Genomic DNA, 18,414 nt, shown 5'->3' with positions numbered 1-18,414 from the left:
GAGTTATTTTTTATATATTGTATATATTGTCACTGCTTTGAGCAGTGACAATTGAAGCAAGCATACTAGAGTTTGTTGATGTTTGTGGTGAGTTAGTTCAGATGTAAAGCTGCATTTACTCAACAAATTGTTAACACATTCAAGGCCAAACATGAAAATCTTTTTTTTTCAAATGCTTGTGAATAATGTTTTGAGCTTAGAAAAGATCCCTAATCATCCATGATCATAATGTTTAGGGTAGGCTACAAAAGTGAAGTGAATGGTAACGCGTAGTACTGAAAAAGAAAGTCAAATATTTGGTATTGACATTTCTTTACTAATCTGGATCCAGCCCCGAGCCGAGTTTGATATGCCTGCACTAAGCATACTACTATTAATAAATGATGTTCTCAATTCATTGGTAATAATTGGGAAAACATTCTGGTTAAAAAAGGACACACACAAAATGAGACATGAATATTTTTTTAGGGGAATTATGCATTTTTCTTGCCGTTTTCAAAAACACATTTCACCAGTACATAATATATATCACTAGGCAGCACGGCGGCGCAGCGGTTGGCGCGTGTGCGGCACAGTTCTGAGGTCATGGGATCGAACGAGTTGGCCTGTTCTCCCTGTGCTTGCGTGGGGTTCCTCTGCGCACTCCGGTTTCCTCCCACATTCCAAAAACATGCATGTCAGGTTAATTGGCCGGTCCAAATTGTCCCTAGGTGTGGATGAGCGAGTGAATTGTCTGCCCTTGTGTGCCCTGTTTCTGGCTGGCAACCAGTTCAGGGTGTTCCCTGCCCACTACCCAAAGATAGCTGGGATGGGCTCCAGCACTTCCGCGACCCTACTGAGGACGAGCGGTGCAGATAATGGATGGATGTTTTCACTAAAAAGTGATTGCAAGAAGTAATATTATTCAAAAGGTTTACCTTTAATACCAAAAATATTGAAATCTTATTAAACAAAAGCTATTTCAGAGCATTCTTATAACCCTTCCAGAATATAATTGTCACACTATCAGAAAAGAAAAGAAAAAAGGATAATTTTTTTCAGAACACAAGATAGGACTTGAAAGAGAATGCCCCCTCCACCTTTCCAAAGCAACACAATCTCCAAATGAGGAATGTCTGTAGTAAATCGTACTCTTTTTCAGGCCGCGACGGGCGCACTCATTTCCGGACATTCACTTAGTGCAAAACGGTCGCATCTACGAAGCTTCACAAGTTTATCTTTCCTACTGCAATTCCAAACAACGCAGGAGCGTTCGGACCTCGGCTTATTTGCGTCTACGTTCCTGCTTTTATTTTGAAATTATTGCGCTGTGTCTACCTGGCTCTTGTCTTTCTTCTTGGATTTCTTCAGGAAGGAAGGCGTGCGGAACTTGTTCTTCTTCTTCTGCTTCTTCTGGCCTTCCGTGTTGTCGTCTTTGGCACCGGTGAAGATTTCGGCCGATTCCGAAGTGCTCAAGCTCATTTTGGAAACTTCTGGGCTCAGGTCCTCGTTGGTGTCGGACGAGTGGTCCTTCCCGTTGGGTATCGTGCCTGTCGGGCAATGCCAGAGAAGACAATGTGGAAAAAGTACAACATTCCACGAGATAGTTACTTAGGGCCTGAATGATTACCGTAAATTTTGGACTACAGAGCACACCTGAATAAAAGCACATTTAAGAACGAAACTCAATTTTGTCTTCATACAAGCCGCACCGAAATTTAAGATGGATTTTAAATCAGACGATCTCAATTTGATATAATTTTATCTTCAAAAAAGTGTTTTCTATATTCTAAACTAATAACTACAATATAAATAGCCATTAAAAACTCTTCTTTCTCACGAGCGGAATGGCCCAGCTTTGATCGTACGTAGCTTCAGAGTAACTTGTACATGATAGCAGATATTTATTATTATATTACATATTATTATTTTGTTGACACAAAACCTAGCTTATGACAATACATGGTAGTTTGTGCAAATTTCATGAAAGCCGTTCAGCAGCCCATAAGTCGCATACAAACACACACACACACACACAAATTGGGATTTATCCAGTCGTTCATAGATACATAGAAAGATATATTGGATTTGATAGGTTAGATTTGGCAGCACGGCGGCGCAGTGTTTAGCACGTGTGCGGCACAGTTCTGAGGTCATGAGATCGAACCTCCTGTGTGGAGTTTGCATGTTCTCCCCGTGCTTGCATGGGTTTCTTCCGGGCACTCCGGTCTCCTCCCACATTCCAAAAACATGCATGTCAGGTCAATTGGTCGTCCCAAATTGTCCTGAGGTGTGAATGGATGAGTGGATAAGCGGTGCAGATAATGGATGGATGGATAATGGATTAGATTTAGATTTCAAATACATGAACTAAGTCTTCAAAGGGACAGCGTGTATTACCTAGCCCCTCCTAGTGGTAATAAAAACTTCTATAATTAAAAACTAATCATTAAAATAATAAGCAAACATACATTGACTATCGTATAAAGATGCATTTTCAATTATGTGTGTGTCAAGAAATCTGTGTTTATTTTACATATAAACCTAACTTAGAGAGAGCTGACACGATTGTCCGCAATCTTGCTGCTATGGGTACTTGAATCGGAAAAATCTTGCAAAAGCCCCCCAAAATATTGAAAAAGGTTGGCATAAAAAATGGGAAGAAAAATTGTGCGTTTAGGTCACTTAGAGTCTCCGTAGCTTATATTCTTCCTTGTGCTTTTTACCTGTTTTTGGTTCACGACACAATACAGCAACATCTAGTGGTCAAATAATACACGTTGTCGTTGGAAATTATATGATTTTGCTAAATATTATTTTAAGACTTAAATTTACTTTTTATTTTAATATATTGATTCAAATACATATAAATAAAGTAAAAATATCGGAATTCCAATGAATGGTAAATTACAAGAACATTTACCGGTACTACTACTTACATTTATTGGGAAAGAATTACATAAAATAATATTTATTTTATGTAGGCGAGGACAAAATTTATTTTAAATGAGAAATGTGGGAAAATGAGAGATAGATATTTACATAAAGTATTAGGATTTAAAAATGTCTCAATATTTCAATGGGACCAAAACTGAAGTGCTAAAAAGTACTCTATTTGTTCAACAAGGTGGATTTCCCCACTTTGCATCCTATATTTCGACACATTGGGAGACGCTTTGAGCGCTAATTTCTTACCAAATTTGGTCGGTGTCATGAGCGGAGAAAGCGAAAGGGAGATTGTGGAGCCGTCGAATGTGGTCATCTCATCTGCATCGGTAGTGTCGTCCTCCTCTGTAAACAGCAGAGATATCATTCCCCTCGTTACTATCATTGTGTGCAGTATTTTCGAAGCATGGCAAATCGTTTTTTCATACTGGTCCATGAGTTACTAACAGGTTTAGGTCCTGAATAAATAAGTGGGGTTTTTTTTAATCAGTGTATTGGGTGGTAAAAAGCTTTCATTTTCTTTGCGGCTCCAAACTTATGTTTTTGTCTTTTTTTGGCTCAATATGGCTCTTTCAACATTTTGCGTTGTTAACCCCTGGCTGAGATAATTTTTGCTCATTTTGGGACGCAAATGGGGGGCATAAGTTCAAAAACAACAAGACGAATCAGCATTTTGCCGATAAACAAAACAGACACATGTGGGAATAAAGGGTTGAAAATTTTTTTTTTTAAATTGACGATCAAAGTTTCCAACACAAGCTAAAAGGAAATTAAAATTCTTTATCCACGTACCATCTTGGCCGAGTCGCTTTCGCTCCACCAGGCTCTTGTACTCTTGCAAGACTTCTTCCGTCAGATGGTTGAAAGGGTTTGGCGGGAGGGAGCGAGTGTGCTCCTCGTCTTCCATGATGAAAGCCTGTGTGGACATAGCAGGGCGTCAGAAAAAGACAACAGTGAATCAAGAGAAATGCTCGCTTACTGGTCCAGGGATGGTGTCCACAACGATGCCCGCCAGTAAATGGGATTTGGGGCCTGATGTCATTAGGTCACCCCGGTGCCGCTCTTTTATCTGAATTCAATTGGATACAGCAGTAATGTGACTCTGGGCTTAATTTACACTACACATAATTAATTCTTTACTCACCCTGTTCCTCTTGTGCATCGCTTCCGTGGGGTCGGTGTTGAGTGGGACAAACTGATTGGGGTCCTCAATTTTAATGGGGGTACCGATGTTTTTGCCTGGTTCTGAAGACTTCATCCACTGAGATACAAATAAATCAATGCTTTGGTTATGAACAAAGGTAAATCATGTTTTTTAAAGTTTGCCTCAAAGGCAAAACTTGAGGGGTTCTGAACTTGAATCGCAGGAAAGTTTTCTCTTTAGGGAATTGGCATGTTTTCCATTTTATAAGAAAAAATATATATGTTGTAACATTAAAATATGATTTACCCAAGCTTGTATATGAAACTTCCTGCATTGGCTGAGATTTTAGGACAAGAAAAGCTTGTCGTTGGTGTCAACTGCACTTTCAGTTATTATTTATTGTTTATTGATGATTGTATATTGTATGATGATGCCCCTGCAACATCCATTGCAGCCTAGTCATCATAGAAGGATAACCCTATGAGCGACCACTTTTCAAGGTTTCTTAATTTGTAATGCTGTGATGGTGGTCTGTGCAGCCCTTTGAGACATACTGTATTTAAGGGCTATACAAATAAATGTGATTTGACTTGAAAGTGAATAGATTTTCTGACAAACATTTCCCCATTCATACACCAGATGGCAGGCTAATGCAGAGGACCAAAGCATCCCTTTTGCATCATATTCATACTGTTGAAGGCTGCAGAGAGCTGATGTCTTTTTCCCCCAGTTTACTTTTGGGTGAGCTGCAAGGTTTATGCCTGACAACTTGGCAGCCGACTATGAAACACATTAACACTTTTTTTCAGCTCACCAGCCTGTATCCTGTTGCCTTGACTGATGTCTCCTCTATAATTTGCAGTTATTTTTTGTCCTATTATTTCAATGCAGTCTGCTGACTTGCCTTTCACTTAATACATTTTAAAGTGGATACGTGACAGAGATAGAACATTGGCCATCGATTGCCATCAAATTGTGGATCTTTTTTTCAGGGACTGACCAAAATTTAAAATGTTGCATTTGGAAATACAGTATAATGGTTTATGGGATTTATAGGAATTGATGTAATTGACTCAGACAATTTTTACAACTGAAGGTTCTAATTCAAACCAGCTAATTCCTAAATAAAACAGACACATTTTAGTTGGAGACCTGTTTTTCACCAAAATAAAGTCTTGAAAATCTGGGGGGGATTAATCTTTAATTTCCTTCGCTGGATGACAGCATTAACTTTGGCAAATGATGATCAAAATTTTTGCTTACTTGTTATAGGAAAAATAAGTCACTTAATTATCGTTAACCGACACTATAATTTCTACATTGTTTATGACTCTTCTCAAACTATACGCCAGCTAAGGTGCCCCAAAATTAGTGAATTATGCCCGTACTCCACAGCTAATCGCACAAAGTGTTGATGAGATTTATGGAGAAAGATAAAAACCCTCCAAGAATGTGCTGTCCACACATTTTTTGCTGGCTCATATATGTATGATTTGAATGAGAAAAAAATCTCAGAAACAAATACTTTCCCCTCCCTAGTGATTTAGAATCTGGTATCAGTAATGTCACATGCATACCAGAAGGCTTTGGGGCTGGTCAATCCCTAAGTCCGGCCTCATCTCTGAAGAATGGGAGGACGCTTTACACCATGCCAGGCTGCGCGCTTCCACTATTTGATGTCAAATATTCTATCACTGTGACGTTTCATCATTCATTTGATGAAACCATTTGCCTGCCATTTACGTGCCTATTATGAATGCTGGGTCTTGTTTGTTTTGAGAATCTCCAGCACCTACTGGTAACTTGTCTGGCATGTAACCATAATTGGACTGTGAACTTTAACTGTTACATGTTTAAATGTATTGCAGTACCTCCGGGAACGGTGCATTCGCAATGATCGCAGCAAGGCTTTAGGGCTAGGACCTTAGCTTAGCCTTTTGGCTGAGAGTAAGTGTCCCGGCTCCTAGGCTTTGTAGCGTATTATGAACTGACCGATAACGGATAATGGATAATGAATAACGAAGATAGAACAATAACCCTTAAAAACCCCATAAAAAAAATGCTAAAAACCAGGGATAATCTGGTTAGTCACATTACGCTGCTATTATTTTGAACAGCACTGTTCAACAACCATGAGTACACCTCAGACAAAACTAAGGCGACGGTCATTATCCTCTAATGCGCGAGGGTGAGTGCTTGCAAGAGGTATAAGTCGGGCAGGAGAACCATATAGGGCTATGCAGGGATGCTCGCAGATTACAGGGTGCCCCCCGACAATCATTTAGTGTCAATTCACAACTGACAAACTCTGCCAAGGCCACAAACAATCCAAACCAGGCAAAGCTGCTGGTTCTGACAAAATTGTCCCAGAGATGCTAAAATAATTGTCTCATGCTCCACTTCCTGTCCTCCAGATCCTCAATATGAGCTGGACCACCCAACGTTGCCCCCCAACCTGGCACATAGCGCAGATCATCCCGTACCACAAAAAGGGCAAGGACCCTCAACTCATCGGAAGTTACCGTCCAATTGCCCTAACTTCCACCATCAGCAACACCTTTGTAAGGCCCGCTGCACCACTGATCCATACCACAGGACACAGCTAAACCTTCAAAGAGGCCTGCGAGAGAGCTGGCAGTTGGCCAGTCTAAGAAATGCAGACGAATGGTAGCATTTCTCTCCAAATTATGACAGGGAGTTCTTTTCGAAATGCACTGTCCATAACGCCTCAAGCAAGGTGACCGGAGAGCTTTCACCACCCCAATAATCTCGAATGTCAACCTCATACGAGCAGGCACGGGGACAGTAAATAACCCTAACACTCCGTGGCCACCGCCTCTTCCTCCTATGCATTTTACAAAAAAGTCTGCATCCTCTTCCCAACAACTAGCCGCAGCTACATAAATGATTGTGGCGCAAGACCCAGTGGGTTTGTACGTCTTAACTGAAGGCTTCACCCTCAATGGTACGAAGAACGGAGGTGCAGAAGTAGTGATCTTCTGAGGCAACTCTCTGATTTACAAGTGGCATGCACCTACAGGAACCTTTAGCAGATTCTATCAAGCTGAGAAGACGGCACTAAACTCAGCCATCACCTAACTTGGACATAATGACGACTGGTCGTCAACTTCCATCATTACAGACTGTAAGTCCCTCCTTCAATCCCTCTACAATCCATATAACATAGACCCTCCCATCTTCGAAATACACACCGAACTTGTGGCCTTTCCACACACCAAAAGGGTCCAATTAACATGGGTCCCAGGCCACTGCAACCTCCCAGGCAATGACCTAACAGATGAGCAGGCCAAACTTGGCTCCTCTCTTCCCCAGCCTACGGCCTCACTAGAAGCTCAGACTTGTCTCACAGTCATTCGCAGGGGCTGCGAACCCCCAGCATTGACCCACTCCCGCCTCATCTCCCTTACTTTATCCCGCCCCAACCTGGAGGAAGAGTCAAAGTTATCAAAGAAAGATCTAAATTGAACCCATCCGGTTTTGGTCAAGCCACCATCCCTCCCTCCGAAAAATTGGCTCCTTTCTTCCCCAGCCTGCGGGCTGGCTAGAAGCTTAGACTCGTCTCGCAGTCATTCGCAGGAGCTGCAAACCCCCAGCATCAACCCACCCCCACCTCACTCTTACTTCCCCCGCCCCAACCCGGAGGAAGAGTCTCAGTCATTGCAGAAATATCTGAATTGATCCCCTCCGAATGTGTTTGGAACCGTTTCTCTGGTGAGGAAGAAGAATCAGCCGAGCAGCTCTTGATTCGGTGCCCCAACTCCATAATGCCCGTTTACGAATTCCGACTGGGATTCTCCTTTAGTAAACTAACTCTACTGAGGATAATCCTCAGGGGCCTCAAGTGAGTTAACAACAATAAAAACAGTAACCAGATGATGAAGGTGCTGCATCCTAGTCAGATCAGGAGGCTTCTTCTGGTACTTGTACTCATGGAAACCAGTACTATGTGTTTCATGTGGGGGAGCAAGCCCTATGCCCAAAATAGGGCCTGGAAAAGGGATGGAAGCATCCAGGCTGTACTTGCCCAAGATATACCACAGAAAGTGGTGCGCCGGCGACCCTGGCGGTTAAGGAAACGTGAATTTTAAGTAAGGGTTTAGTTATGGAAGTTGAAATGAAAACATTCTAGTTAATTAATTTACAGACAAAATAATGGACAGGTTTATTATCTGTTATGCCAGCCCTGATTTAATCTGTGTCGGCACGGTGTATGACTGGTTAGCACGCCTGCCTAGCAGTTCAGCGGTCCTCGGTTCAATTCCAGCCAATGGCCACCCTGTTCAGAGCTTGCATGTTTTAACCATGCCTGAGTGGGTTTTCTCCAGGTACTCAGTTTTCTTCCCAAATATCAAAAACATGCATGGCGGAAAGATTGGCACGTCCAAATTGACCCTAAGTATGAGATAGCATGTGTATGATTGTTGGTCTCTATGTGCTTTGCAACTGGCCGGCACCCAGTCCAGGCGTGTTTCCTGCCCACTGTCAGCTGGGTTGGGGCCAGCACCCATGAAAAACCATCTAAATCATAATCATTCTGCATTTGATGACTAAAGTTTAACTATCAGAAGCAACTACCGTAAATTACGGACTATAAGGCGCACCTGATTATAAGCCGCACCCCCCACATTTCGGGAGGAAAACGGATTTATTACATACACAAGCCGCACCGGTATATTAGCCGCATGTATCCACACTGAGAACAGAAGTCCTTTTTAACTGAACAGTTTTAACGGTGAGAACTTGTATAGATTTGATGTTTCTCTGGTGCTTGCTAATTATCAGACATATGATATTACACCTCTGAGCCACTAGGTTGAAACGCTTATTTCCAGCGGAGGGGCTGACTCCAGTTCCTGACCTGACCGTCACTTGCCAACACATCTAGATTCTCATAATCGGCTAATTGAACGGAAAATGATACCGGTAGTTATCATTTGATGCAGACCTGCAAAGTCCAGGTACCTGTTGAAAGTAATCCAAGGAAAAAAAAGTGTATATTTCCAAAGGTAAGGGTGGGAAAAATATATACAGGGAGTGCAGAATTATTAGGCAAGTTGTATTTTTGAGGATTAATTTTATTATTGAACAACAACCATGTTCTTAATGAACCCAAAAGTCTCATTAATATCAAAGCTGAATATTTTGGAAGTTGGAGTGGGGCTTTTTTAGTTTTAGCTATTTTAGGAGGATATCTGTGTGTGCAGGTGACTATTACTGTGCATAATTATTAGGCAACTTAACAAAAAACAAATGTATACCCATTTCAATTATTTATTTTCATCAGGGAAACCAATATAACAGCTCAACATTCACAAATATACATTTCTGACATTCAAAAACAAAACAAAAACAAATCAGTGACCAATATAGCCACCTTTCTTTGCAAGGACACTCAAAAGCCTGCCATCCATGGATTCTGTCGGTGCTTTGATCTGTTCACGATCAACATTGCGTGCAGCAGCAACCACAGCCTCCCAGACACTGTTCAGAGAGGTGTACTGTTTTCCCTCCTTGTAAATCTCACATTTGATGAGGGACCACAGGTTCTCTATGGGGTTCAGATCAGGTGAACAAGGAGGCCATGTCATTAGTTTTTCTTCTTTTAGACCCTTTCTTGCCAGCCACGCTGTGGAGTACTTGGATGCGTGTGATGGAGCGTTGTCCTGCATGAAAATCATGTTTTTCTTGAAGGATGCGGACTTCTTCCTGTACCACTGCTTGAAGAAGGTGTCTTCCAGAAACTGGCAGTAGGACTGGGAGTTGAGCTTGAGTCCATCCTCAACCCGAAAAGGCCCCACAAGCTCATCTTTGATGATACCAGCCCATACCAGTACCCCACCTCCACCTTGCTGGCGTCTGAGGCGGACTGGAGCTCTCTGCCCTTTACCGATCCAGCCACGGGCCCATCCATTTGGCCCATCAAGACTCACTCTCATTTCATCAGTCCATAAAACCTTAGAAAAATCCGTCTTGAGATTTTTCTTGGCCCAGTCTTGACGTTTCAGCTTGTGTGTCTTGTTCAGTGGTGGTCGTTTTTCAGCCTTTCTTACCTTGGCCATGTCTCTGAGTATTGCACACCTTGTGCTTTTGGGCACTCCAGTGATGTTGGAGCTCTGAAATATGGCAAAACTGGTGGCAAGTGGCATCTTGGCAGCTGTACGCTTGACTTTTCTCAGTTCACGGGCAGTTATTTTGCGCCTTGGTTTTTCTACACGCTTCTTGCGACCCTGTTGACTATTTTGAATGTAACGCTTGATTGTTCGATGATCACGCTTCAGAAGCTTGGCAATTTTAAGAGTGCTGCATCCCTCTGCAAGATATCTCACTATTTTTGACTTTTCAGAGCCTGTCAAGTCCCTCTTCTGACCCATTTTGCCAAAGGAAAGGAAGTTGCCTAATAATTATGCACACCTGATATAGGGTGTTGATGTCATTAGACCACACCCCTTCTCATTACAGAGATGCACATCACCTGATATGCTTAATTAGTAGTAGGCTTTCGAGCCTATACAGCTTGGAGTAAGACAACATGCATAAAGAGGATGATGTGGTCAAAATACTCATTTGCCTAATAATTCTGCACTCCCTGTATGCACCTTTGTCTGCGGTGTCCACAAACACCTTTACTGGTTTCTACTTCCCATAATCCCACCCGTCTGTTACGCCCCTTCTTTTTAATTGGTCAGTGCAAAACTTATCAGAACAAGTTTTCAAAATAAAAACAAATAAATACATGACAAAAATATACAGTTGCAAATACATATTATACATGGTTACACATATTTACGAAGAAACACGGTACACCGAGACAGTTTTCAAAGCTTTAATAATAATAATATAACTTTCATCCCAAACCGTGCCTGTGAAAGGTAGCACCACGCTACTCCTAACACGCACGCAGGGCTCGAAGCGTAGCTGTTAAAAAAAAGCTGTGCTGCAATTATGAAATTCACGGCAAACCGTTCTCGTCATTATTGACATCTTCAAGGGCGTCTTCCTCACATTTGAAACGAACCTCTATCCTCTGTCATACGGACAATTTGATCATAATCCAAGAGGATGCAGTTTGCCTCGGCGCACAATTCCACCGGTCTAGATTTTACCTTTTGTACTCGAGTGCCACTGGTGTTCGTTAGAAAAATTACTTAAATAAGCCGCAGGGCTGAACATTTGGGAAAAAAGTAGCGGCTTATAGTCCGGAATTTACGGTATTTGCAAAGGTGCCAGAAATATAAAAACAATCAAATGCACGTCCTTTTTCATTTTTTCTGAACATGCAAAGTCCACACAGGTAAACCTGACTCAAGTATTCAAATCAGAAACTCTGCACTCGGAGAACACAAACTGCTTCAAAGTGCTTCATACCCCTCGTTATGAGATGTACCTTTTTTCCCACATGCACCGGATTGTAAGGCGCACATCCCCAAAAATTTGTCTTTTGTAAACATGTTTCATACATGAGGCACTCTAGACTATAATTCGCATGGATTAAAAACTTTGGTAAGAGCTACCATAGTTATTTGTGTATAATCGTTGCACATTTTATATACTTACGGCATATATTGGTACAATGATTGACCAGTAAAAAAAAGTCGTTCACCAAAATTTACCGAGAATTGAACCCGGATTTTGACAGTGAAAGTGCGGAAACCTAACCCCTAGACCAGACCTGGGCAAATTACGGCCCGCAGGCCACATCCGGCCCTTTGTACGTCCCTGTCCGGCCCGCGTAAGACCAATCATAAACACCATAAATTAAACATTTTTTTAAAACTTTTATTTTGAAATTTTATTTTGACTACATATACACGTCATAGACGTAGCGCCTTCACGCGTGTATACACTTGAGTGAGTGAAGGTGATACTGTTCGCCAGGGTACCCTCAAGATGTCGGCACACCCCAAGAAAAGAAAAGTTGATAACGAATGCCGTATTTTCAACAAGACATGGACTGTCAAATATTTCTTTACAGAAATTAAAGGTAAAGCAGTGTGCTTAGTCTGTGGTACACAGGTTGCTGTGTTTAAAGAATATAATTTGAATCGCCACTACACGACCAAGCATGAAGATGAATACAGAAACCTGTCTGGTGAAGAGCGTGCAAGGGAGTCTGATGCATTGCTTGCAAAACTACAAACCCAACAAGGTTTTTTCACTAAACTTCACACTTCCAGAGATGCAGCCGTCAGGACAAGTTATGTAATTTCTCATAAAATCGCCAGAAAAAGTAAGGCATTTTCCGACGGAGAGTTTATTAAGGAGTGTTTATTGGACTCTGCTGAGCTGATGTGCCCAGAAAAAATGGGCGCGTTTGAGAACGTTTCACTCTCCCGACGCACTGTAACGAGGCGGATTGAGGACATCGCGGGAAATTTAGAGCTTCAGCTGAAGAAAAGAGCGGCCGACTTTGACTTTTTTTCTCTGGCTTTGGATGAGAGCTGCGATGTACGTGACACCGCCCAGCTGCTCATCTTCTTACGTGGGATAACCGCAGACTTTCAAATCACGGAGGAGTTGGCAGCCATGCAGTCAATAAAAGGGACAACCACAGGTAATGACTTGTTCAGAGAGGTAAATGCATGTATGGACATGATAGGACTGAAATGGAACAAGCTTGCAGGTGTGACAACAGATGGTTGTCCAAATCTTGTCGGGAAAAATGTTGGACTTTTAAAGAGAATGCAGAATAAAGTGACAGAAATGAACCCTGATCAGAAATTGACATTTTTGCATTGTATCATACATCAGGAAGTGTTGTGTAAGACAGTGTTAAAAATGAAACATGTTGTTGATTCTGTCACTAAAATAGTTAACTTCATCAGAGCGAGAGCTTTAAATCACAGACAGTTTGTTGCTTTGTTGGAGGAAAATGAGGCTGAACATGGTGACATAAGCTATCACTGCACAGTTAGGTGGCTCAGCCTTGGCAAAATTCTGAAAAGTGTCCGGGACCAGAGAGACCAGATTCAGGAGTTCTGTGTTCAGAAAGGTCATGACGTCTCAGAACTTTCAGATGAAGACTGGTTGGCAGACCTCGGATTCACTGTGGATGTGACTGCACTAATGAACGAACTTAATGTCAAACTGCAGAGCAAGGGCCTTTTTGTGCATGAGATGTACAGTGCAGTGAAGGCTTTTATGAGAAAACTGCAGCTTCTCTCAAGCAAAGTGAAGGACAACATTCTGACCCACTTGCCAACACTTAAGGAAGCCAAAAGATCAGGCGATCACCTCCAAAAGTACTCAACCATGTTAGAAACATTGCATGCAGAGTTTTCAAGGCGATTTCAAGATTTCAAAACTCTTGAGAGTGAAATGCACATGGTCTCTTCGCCCTTCAACTGCAGTGTGGATGATGCGCCAAGTGAAGTTCAGATGGAACTCATAGATCTGCAGTCTGACACACTTCTGGCAGATCACTTCAAGTCAGTCTCACTGCTGGATTTTTACTCCTCCCTCAAAGAGGAGAACTTTCCACACCTGAGGAAGCATGGTCAGAGGATCCTAGTCCTCTTTGGATCTACCTATCATTGTGAACAGACATTCTCAGTTATGAAGTTTAATAAATCCAAACATAGATCCTCTATGATTGATGACCACCTCTCAGCTGTCCTTCGCATAGCCTCTTCAGACATTCCGCCAGATTCCAATGCCCTTGTTCAAGCCCAGAACAGACTGGATTATTCTCACTGAAGAGGTAACATGAGGTGGAGAACATTACAAGTTATTGTTTGTGGAAATTAACAAGTTAAAAATAAATTGCACTGGTTCAATGATTGTTTTTCTTATTTAACCAATACACCACAATTTCACATAGCCTAATATAAATATTTACAGAGTGCTATATTCTTCTGATTATCAGCATCAGCTATTCAAAATATTTAATTTGAGCATTTTACAATGAAAGAAAGTTGGTGGCCCTCTGACACAATTCAGGTTTCTCATGCGGCCCCTGATAAAAAATAATTGCCCACCCCTGCCCTAGACCAATATGTGACACTACAAGCAATTAGATTTTATCTCATTAAGACACTATTTCTACTTCAGGTGCCAGAAACAAATGCTAGAGAATGGAGTAAACAAAAACTCGTCCTAAAAGATATAAATTAATGCAAAAACAGCAGGCTCAGGGAATCAACCCTTTGGTGTATCTTATAATCAATCAGACTTTGTGTTGATATCTTTCATTAAGACTTTCTGTTTTGTTCATTCTCTATCATCCGCATGTGGCACTGAGAGTAAAAATGGTGTGATTATGAGATAAAATCCAATACCTTTTCTGATGGTCTAATAAAAGGGGCTCCGACGTGGTGTTCCCTCACTACAGCAGAGGAGCTCACCAATAATTGGTCATTGTTATTTTCTTGTAAAATGTTTTTTTTAGCTGTTGACAGAGTCCATTAAACCCTACCAACAACAAGTGTTTTTAGTAATAACATAGGGACAACATAGGAACAATATCATAAATGGTTATCTCAGAAATTTATATCAAATTGGGTTCCCCTCTTTGCACTATTTAGTGACAAAAATAGTTCTCAGCTTGATAAAGGATGGAGACCCTTGGTTTAGAGCTACAACAACAAATGGATCAAATCGTTTAAAATCTATGATTAAAAGCGTTGGCAACGAATTAATTCATCGATTGGTTGTGTTGCACGATTTACGAGTCACTCAGCACGTCCCGGAGCCAGACGTCACACGCAGCGAGTCAGCAAGCATAACAGAGCGAGGTGGAGTGCAAACTAAGGCGCTACTTTCAAAAGCTACAGTCATGAGAAAACTGTTCGACCGAAGTCCGCAAATGTGTGGGAGCACTCCACACTTCACAAAAGTCAAGTCAAGTCATGTTTATTTGTATAGCCCTTAATCACAAAGAGTCTCAAAAGGCTGCACAGACCACAGATTATTGCAAACCACTGACTATTATGACACCATCACCTGATCTAAAACCTACATGAGGGCAAATAATACACAGATACACAGACAACATAAAATATAGATTATTCATGTTATAGAAGTGTGTTTTAAGCTTAGCAAAAAAGTAATATGGCACGGGAGCACAGTGATGGTGAGACAGCAATCAAAACCAAAACATGGAGTCACCAACGAGAATGAAGGAAGCTCAGTAGCAGGGTAAGCCACTACATTATTTCATCTCATCTCATCTCATTAGCTACACCGCTTATCCTCAGTAGGGTCGCGGGGGTGCTGGAGCCCATCCCAGCAATCATCGGGCAGTGGGCAGGGGACACCCTGAACTGGTTGCCAGCCAATCGCAGGGCACACAGGGACAGACAACTCACTCGCTCATTCACACCTAGGGACAATTTGGACCGGCCAATCCACCTGAAATGCATGTCTTTGGAATGTGGGAGGAAACCGGAGTGCCCGGAGGGATCTTATTAATTTGTTAATTACGTTTTAAAGTGTGGAAACATAACCTTTGTCTCTGGTAGCCCGCTGATTTTAGAATTTGCTTTTTAGCCAAATAATGATAATAATTTATTGTTTCATATTATTAATATTGTAGCAAATATTTTTTGTGAACTATTTTCTTATTTGTCAACTAAATTTCAATATTGGAATAAAAAATAAGAAATTAAAAATGTGTTGTTTTTTATCTTAGGTCTGTGGTTTTCAAGTGTACCTTATAGTCCTGAAAATATGGTATATTGTATTGAGATTTAACGCACCATTGTTTTGGTCCTGGGGCTGACATCTCCACTCGGTGAACGTTCCGGCACGTTAACCCTCAAGTAACTGTTGGGTGAGGTGAGCCAGCGGGTCCGCTCGCGCTGCTGTCGTTGTGCCAGAAACTTAAAGGGGCTACGCAGGCCTGCCACTTCCAAATCCTCATCGAATGGGATCGCAGACACCGTGGCGGGAATTTCCACATCGTTCTTGGTACGCGGCTTTTCACGAACTATGGGGTTCCTGTACGAGTGGCCTGTTCTGTATCCCTGCAAAGAAAAAAATGTTAAACCTTGGCTGGGCCTCAAGGGCCTTTCAAGGATAAAATGAGTGTGGGTAAGTACAAGGATGGCCGGCCATTCCAAATCCCACAGCTGATGTGTGTAAATATTTGAAAATTGCATATACGGTAAAATACAAAAGCATTTTTGCTTGTGTTATTCAAAGGACACGTGGGATTAAAAAAAGGGTGTGGATTGAGAATCAATTGAATGCAAATTTGGACTACAGGCAGATCATTTTTTCAAGTAACTTTTAAAATAAACTTCTCTAATATAACTATATATCTAACAGGTCCATAATTAAAATTTGAGGAAAAATAATCTTGAAACATTTTTCATTTTCCCCCCTGTCAAATAAATAAAATAAGAAGCAAAATGATTTGTTTAAAAAAACATTTTGAAACTGAATCATTAGAAAATTTAAATTTAAAAGTTTTCATATTCTTGTGAAGAACATATTTTAATGCTTCCCTGAGTTTCAAGTTATTTCTACAACTCTGATTTTTCTCTGATAGAGTGATTGGAACAGATAGTTCTTAGTCACAAAAGTCATTCATGAAGTTTGGTTCTTTTATGACTTTATTATGGGTTAACAGAAAAAGTGATCAAATCTGCTGGGTCAAAATATTGATACAGCAGCGCTAATATTTGGTAACATGTCCCTTGGACATTTATATATGCCTAACTGGAGCCACCTGAGGTAATCAGCTGGTGTGCTGGAACGCGATTTCCTGATTGGTGGAAGCTTTCTACATAAGCTGTCAGCGTCCAGAGATGGACGTTCGAGTGTACTCCTCGTTTCCCCGAGTGAGCCTCCAACATTCAAGGTACCACGATCCCTTTGTGTATTCCAAGTCTGATTCTCGTTGCCTGACCCTTGTCTGTTAAAAGTTTACGATCTACTCTTCCGTCCCGGCCACCGACTTACCTGCTACGTTACTCGTCACGCGTTTTCACCACGGAGTTGCCATATCGTCCAAAGAGGCTTTCTGCTATCAAGAGACGACGTCCCAAGCCTGCTCCACCGAACCTTGTCCAAATAAATCCTTTAACTGACGCTATTGGATCCGAGTGCTTGTTCTGGTCCTTGACATTATACTTCAATTAGGCGCTTTTGGTAGACATCCACAAGCTTCTGGCAAGCTTCTGGTTAAATCTTGACAAAATGCGGGCAGTTCCGTTAAATTTGATGGCTTTCTGACATGGACTTGTTTCTTCAGCATTGTCCACAAGTTCTCGATGGGGTTGAAGTCAGGACTTTGGGAAGGCAGTTCTAAAACCTTAATTCTAGCCTTATTTAGCCGTGTATATGTTATTGATAGTGTTGTGTTGGTATGCTCATTCAGTATTTTTTAATTAAACTAAAAAAACGAGTTTAACATTTCTTCAAGGTGGGGTGCGTCGTCATTAAAACGTTGACGGTATATTCGCGTTTTTTTGTTCGCGTAGCATTAAAATGGTGAACGTAAGTTAAGGCCTGTTTCAAATACAGAACAAACGTCAACCAAAACCCCCAAAAAGATGAGAAAAGAAAGAGCTCTGGAGCGCATCTAAGACATGCATGTACTTGCAGGCACCACAAAAGGAAATTGATATAGGCTGCATTGACGACCAAAGCCAGAAGATGACTTGGGCAAGTAGACATTGTCCAAATTCCGGGCAGAACCTTTTAACCTTTCAAAATAATTCTTCAAGTAAGTCTATACATAGAAAAATAATTAATCTAGTTGAATAAAAAATAAAGGGTTAAGGTACCGTTTATTATCAAAACTCTTTCTGTGTACTGTCTTTCTTTGTAAATATCTCATGTTTCAATGTGGGCATATGCGGGTTATGTATGCACAAACAGTTTTTTCATTAGGTGCCCTCTATAGTCCAAATTTTTTAACTACTTCATATCGTCAATTTTTAGTGGACCTTTTGCTACTGCGAGCTTTCATTTTTCTCTTGAATATTTTGCTTCTAAACTTAAACAGTTTTTGTTCATTTTTATTACAAAGGGAAACATTAAAACATATTCATTCATAATTATAGAACTTTTTTTCCTGAAAAATAAAAGCTTGTTTGCACAATATTAACAGAAAATATTAACAGTTGCTCTAAATTTTGCAAAGAGAAAGCCCAAAATATTATACTGCCCTCTCCCACCACGTCTTTCTTTATGTTCTTCACGCAAAGAATATGAGACCTAGCTGGTCAATAGAAATACTACTGAAATTTAAAATCTGGAGTTGGGTTTATTTTTAGGGCATTTACAGTTATGATTTTGTAGACAGTTTCCACCTTCAGATTTCCTATTATAATGTCTTCATGTTCCAGGATTGGATGCTATCCTCCACAAGCCACCTAAGC

The 18,414-nt window shown here is 41.1% G+C and overlaps 1 protein-coding gene across 2 annotated transcripts in view; it reads right to left on the bottom strand.

Moving 5' to 3' along the window:
- Positions 1 to 831: 831 nt before the first annotated feature.
- add3b (adducin 3 (gamma) b) overlaps positions 832 to 18,414 on the bottom strand; it is a 33,771-nt gene continuing 16,188 nt past the window's right edge. For both annotated transcript variants that reach the window (XM_088350860.1, XM_088350861.1), the window contains 6 exons: positions 15,784 to 16,050; positions 4,070 to 4,186; positions 3,905 to 3,994; positions 3,718 to 3,841; positions 3,175 to 3,270; positions 832 to 1,529 (listed from right to left, as the gene is read on the bottom strand). In XM_088350860.1, the coding sequence (XP_088206986.1) occupies positions 1,300 to 1,529; positions 3,175 to 3,270; positions 3,718 to 3,841; positions 3,905 to 3,994; positions 4,070 to 4,186; positions 15,784 to 16,050 (924 nt within the window). In that variant the 3' untranslated portion in view covers positions 832 to 1,299. The remainder of the gene's footprint in view (positions 1,530 to 3,174; positions 3,271 to 3,717; positions 3,842 to 3,904; positions 3,995 to 4,069; positions 4,187 to 15,783; positions 16,051 to 18,414) is intronic.

This window comes from Urocampus carinirostris, chromosome 13, assembly GCF_059441175.1.
Source record: "Urocampus carinirostris isolate Australia breed hairy pipefish chromosome 13, RoL_Ucar_1.0, whole genome shotgun sequence".
Lineage (NCBI taxonomy): Eukaryota > Metazoa > Chordata > Actinopteri > Syngnathiformes > Syngnathidae > Urocampus > Urocampus carinirostris.
This window is presented reverse-complemented; position numbering and strand designations above follow the sequence as displayed.